Source organism: Anastrepha obliqua, chromosome 4 (assembly GCF_027943255.1).
Source record: "Anastrepha obliqua isolate idAnaObli1 chromosome 4, idAnaObli1_1.0, whole genome shotgun sequence".
Classification (NCBI taxonomy): Eukaryota; Metazoa; Arthropoda; class Insecta; order Diptera; family Tephritidae; genus Anastrepha; species Anastrepha obliqua.
In genome coordinates, this window is record NC_072895.1 from 106,284,043 (window position 1) to 106,289,676 (window position 5,634).

Below are 5,634 nucleotides of genomic sequence, written 5' to 3' on the forward strand. Positions count from 1 at the left end.
GAAAATTCAACGAAAAACATTAAGGGACGCAAGCAATCCGCTCGATGTCGAGGACACAATGTAAGTATAGGAATAACTTCATAACTTCATAGGTTAACTTTATTTTATGAAACAGGTTTACTAAAAATTACCGCTTGAATAAGGCGGCGTTTTTGTACGTCTTAAGTGTCCTAGATGGAAATGCACGCTCAATGAGGTCGTGCTCCATCTCTTCGCTCCAACGTTTGTCTTCCGTATTACGTTTTTTTGCGGAGGGTGGGTACCAGCATGGAGTGGGAAAGGATTTTGACACTCCCATGGCTCAATCCACATTTTGTGGCGTATTAAAAGACGTGTTACACACTCTTCAATGTCACCTATGTCCTCAGTGGGTGAATCTTGATTTAAGCAACGAAGAAAAAAGACAAGCAAAGATGGACTTTTATCAAAAATATGGATTTCCTGGTGCGATTTTATGTGTAGACGGAACACACATTAAAATTGTTGCGCCAGCTAAGGACAAATTCCTGTATTTTAATCGTAAAGGGTACTATAGCATCAATGCTATGATTGTAAGTCTTGAAAAAACTGATATTTCAAATATTTTTCTAATTTTTTATTTATTGCAGATATGCGATAATAAAATGAGAATTCGCTACGTGAATGCGCAGTATCCTGGCAGCAACCACGATGTTCATATTTGGAACGTAAGCAGCGCGCGAAATTTTTTTGAAAATAAATACCTAAACGGCGAACGAAACACTTGGCTTTTGGGTATGTGCATACACATATAGACCGTTTGAATAATTTTTTGCTAAAATGGTTTTATTTATTCCACAGGAGACGCTGGATATGCTCTAGAGCCATGGTTAATGACACCTTTTCGTTCACCCACAACAGGAAGCGCCGAAGGAAACTACAATAAAATACATGCAAAAGCCAGAAATACTATAGAAAGGACGATAGGTGTATTTAAGAACCGATTCAGATGCCTTCTGGGTGCTCGTGAGCTTTATTACGAACCCATGAACGTTTGCCAAATAGTGAACGTTGCCGCAACATTGCACAATATTTGTATCCATTATCGCGTGGTTGATGATTTTTCAGAAAATGTTGCAGAAAACCATTTTAATCAAACGTATGAACCTTCTCCTTCAACATATACTGATGCAGCTATTCGGATAAGGGAATCTATATCTTCAACATTAACGCGACTATATCTTCAACATTAACACGACTTTGTACCTGTAAAAATCAAATAAAAGTTCATATACTTAAAAAATTCCTTTTTGTTTATAGTTTAGTTATTATAGGACTTACATTTTACAGCTTTCTTATTTTTCTCCTTTTAAATTTTCTTTTTATTACTACTTCTAATTTTTGTCCGTTAGTCTAACCTTGTCGTAGAAAAATTGTACGAAACGGTAAGATTTGACGTTACGAGTGTATTCAGTGAATGCTCTCTACGAATTTCGAATGTGCGTTCGGAGCTATTCGAATTGTATGATTACAATTTCTTAGTTTCTACGAAAAACAGTCTACGACGGATTCTATGATAGGGCTGAATAATAATAATAATAACATAAAACAACGTATCATAAAATTCAGTAAAATAAAGTGAAATAAAGTAACAAGATATAACAGAATATAACAAATAATAAACAAAATCAAACAAAAAATAAATAAACAAAACACTTTAAAACAACATAACATAACGTAACAAAATAAAATAAAGTAAAATAATGTAAAGTAAACTAAAGCGAAATAAAATAACATAGCATTACGTAACATTACATAAAGTAAAATAGAATTTAATTATACAATGCACTCGCGATAATATGAACTAATTAAAACCAGGCCTGTTCAGTTTTGCGAGATTGTTCATATGCATGATTCAATTATTAAAGGTTTGCTCACTAGTGACATTCGATTTTTGACACTCCCTTACAAAAGGTTGTATTTAAGAAGGTGCATAAAAAGGAAAAAATTAAATCCTTTTTGGTAAAAATGGTAGCAAAATAGTATTTTGTTACTTAAATGGAAACAAACTGCGAACGGCTTAAAAAATAAATTTTAATTAATATTTGAATGTAAATAATGGTACAAATAGAAGTTATTAGCGGCAAATGCCAAGTCTAATATTACAAGAAGAAATTATTTAACTTCATCCAAGATTTTATTTTGTGAATTGATTTTAAAATTTAAAACCCACCGCGAAGTTGCGAAGTTTCGCCAATATGAAACTTTTTTGTTAAAAATAAATAAATAATTGGCAATAATTGGTACAATTCTGTTAAGTGTTTCGCCGAGATCCTCCTCCTATTTGTAGCGCGCGTTCTACAATTGGAAGTCCCTACAGTTTTAAGCCGATTCCGGTAGATGGTTTTTATAAGCCTCCTCTGGACACTTCATCCATCCATAGGAAGGTAGGCCCATTGGAAACAAGTTCTGCCAACTTTTTTATAATGAGGTCTGCAATGTAATCGATTGCGTCGGGACTATTCCATAATTCTCCTTGCTGAAACGCTAGCTCTTTAAAAAAACATGAGTTCCGTTCAAATCACCACATCATAAGAAATCAAATACTTTATCATGTCCTGACTTAAGCGGTATGTATTCCATGTCATACTATCATAGTCCTGAACATACCGATTAAAATTCTTGAGCGAGTTGTTGCTCGTAAGCAGTTCATTTTGAAAATGAAATGTTTTTTCTACAAATTTTACTTTTCCTCCAATTTTAGTCAAAGTTTCTAGAGCTAGCAACCCAGTCTCTTGCTAAGGGAGCCGATTTGTCAAGAGCGAATGAGAAAGCTGCTTACTGAGCAAACCTTTTATTATTGAATCATGATTCATATGTATATACGAAAGGCCACTAAATTGAAAAATATTCTATTTAATTAGTTTTGAGAGATTTCTGTTTTATTTAAAACCGCAAAATAAACGTTGTTTATTCATTTTTTCACATTTAACAAATAAAAAATTATATTAGTTACAGTCAAACAGTTTTTCATACTTAAATTCATGCTTTGTTTAAGTTTTAAAAAAATTGCGTTCATGTAGAAAAAAAAAATCAGTAGCCCGCTTTGGTTGTTTCTTTTGTTCAAGCATCTTAAAAACTGCTCTTAAAAACTGCCTTTTCCCTTAGCTTCTTCAACACATTTAAATCCCATTTATCAACTATTTCTATCTCAGCCCATTTCAAAGTTTTACTAAGCATGCCAATAGCTTCCTTTGACGTAATCGTCTTTTTCGGCTTCACAGAACAGTCATCATCATCGTCGGGAATTTCCTGTATTTCATTGTCATTGCATTCAATAGCATCATCGTTCCATTCTCTAACGTTGAAAGCAGCGAATTCAACCTAAAGTGAAATTTAATATAAAAAAATAGAAAACAAACTTCTTTGACTAGCGGTTCTAAAACACAAACCTCAGGCCTCAAGTGTGGCTAAAAGATTGGCTGCACCTTCCTCTAAATCCCTTACATTCATAATTAAGTTGCTTCGAAGAACACTCAAAGGAACGTCATCTTCAGGAGCCCCTTGATTTTCTACCATACTTAAGACATTGCTCCAGCATTTGGATAGCACAACAGCATCTACGTTACTCCATGCAGATTCTAAGGTAACAATCGCTTCCTTAAGCGTAATTTACTTTAGAGCCTCAAGCAAATCAAACTCCTTTGCAGCAACAGAAGCCAAAAGACTGTTTCTATAGTAAAGTTTCATAATCCTGATGGATCCATAGGTTGTATAAAAAGGGTGACATTTGGTGGCATAAACATTTTAATATGCAGCTGTCTTCAGTTATTAGTTCATCCTCGGGTGGATGCGATGGAGCGTTATCAATTAAAAGGAGAGCTTTTATTGGTAATCCCGTTTCCATCAAAAACTTAGTAATCTAAACAAATTTTATGAGTTTTAACCTATTGAGATAAAAATATGAAAGCTTACCTCAGTTATGAATGAACGGTGGAACCAATCTTTAAAAATAGTCGCAGTCATCCATGCGGATTTCGATTATCGATAATACACTGGGCAGTCAAAACCTTTAAAACAAAGGGGATTTTTAACCTTTCCGACTACAAGAAGCTTGAGTTGATGAGGTTCTGACGCATTTGAAGAACACAAGAAAGTTGTTTTTGCTTTTCCATCTGCGCACCTGGGGCAGTTTTTTCCTAACGATGACACATACGTCTTTTGTGGCAAAAGTTTCCAGTATAAACCGGATTCATCGGCGTTGTATAGTTGCTCACGACTTTATCCAAGCTCCTCCATTTTCATCTTGAACGCCTTTTTAAATGGGCCAACTAACTGGGGCTGTGAAGATAGTTTTTCTCCAGAAACTTGGAGCAATCGAACGCCATATCTCTTTTTAAAATTTCGAAGCCATTAATAACTGGCATTGAATTCAAGGCAACTTTCTTTAATTTAGAATGAAGGTCTTTTGCATTTTCTTTCATTTTTCTCCCGCTAACCGGGAACTTTTCGTCTCTCGTATTTCAAAACCGTCGATACAGAGATTTTTCCATCTTTGGGTACTCTGAATGACGTAAAGTTTTCCTCTTTCCTGGACCGATAAAAGTATTGTTGACACATTTAGAGATAGCATTTTTATTTTTATTAATTCCGCATATTGTAGACTTTGTCACTCCATATTTGCGCGATAAATTGGTAACACTTTGACCTTTTCGTAAATATTCTACAATATCTGATTTTTCTCTTAAGGTCAAAAACCTATGCTTTTTTGTGTTGATTTTTTAAACAGATTAATATTAAATGAAGTACCAATTATGCTCGCATGAAATGACCAACTTATGACGTTGAAAATTTGTATTGACGATTGAACATAGGAGAAGGCAAAGCATGTAAATACATGTGTATGCGAGTGAACGGAAGCATTTCTCAGCGACGGTTTTGTTCATTTTAAATTTTATTAACTAGGGGATTCCCCGATTTATTAGGCTTATGAAATTCGGTAGAAATTTGAAAATCAAGAATGTTTATGTTTTAGAGCTTTTCCAAAAGTTCATATTTTAAAGTACTCAATGGAAGCGAAAAAGTGTTCATATTTTGGGGTGTTTATATATTAGGTTGTTAATATTATCGCGAGTGCACTGTATTATATATATAAGAAACGGACTTCCTGTCCGTAGCACTGAAAAAAATAATGGGCCAGCTGCCCAGTAAGGAAACACTTGATTTTTTATAAGTTACAATTTAATTAAATTCCAAATTCACTAGCTTATAATATAATAAGAAATTAAGTATTAGGTAATGATGAGTAGCCCGTCCCGAACTCGACTGTCCGCTTGAGGTGACCGCCGCTTCCTTTACACCTATCATTACAACAGCGACGATGCAGTTGTTGTTTGATACGTCTGAGGCCAACCTTTGCCTTGACTTCCCACAGGTACAATATGAGTATCATTTCACAATCGTGTGAAATGATTAGTGCTGACACCTTCATTCTAATGCGTATGCTATTCGCCATGGCCTTGGCAAGAGTGTCGGATTGCCGCATGCCGGCTTGGTCACTTATGCAATGCGTGTGTTGCAACCGATCGTGGGAATGTTCTATTGCAGGTAATTGTGAAATAAAAATATGCTGACACTGCGACACGTGAAGCGCGCAGCCGTGGGAGCGTCGCTGTA

General features: G+C 35.1%; 1 protein-coding gene across 1 annotated transcript; it reads left to right on the plus strand.

Annotated features, from left to right (window-relative positions):
- Positions 1–329: 329 nt before the first annotated feature.
- Positions 330–840, plus strand: LOC129244328 (putative nuclease HARBI1). The gene is made up of 3 exons (XM_054881947.1): positions 330–551; positions 609–686; positions 820–840. Exons 1-3 carry the CDS (start codon positions 414–416, stop codon positions 838–840), a joined length of 237 nt encoding a protein of 78 aa, XP_054737922.1. The 5' UTR covers positions 330–413.
- Positions 841–5,634: the final 4,794 nt, after the last annotated feature.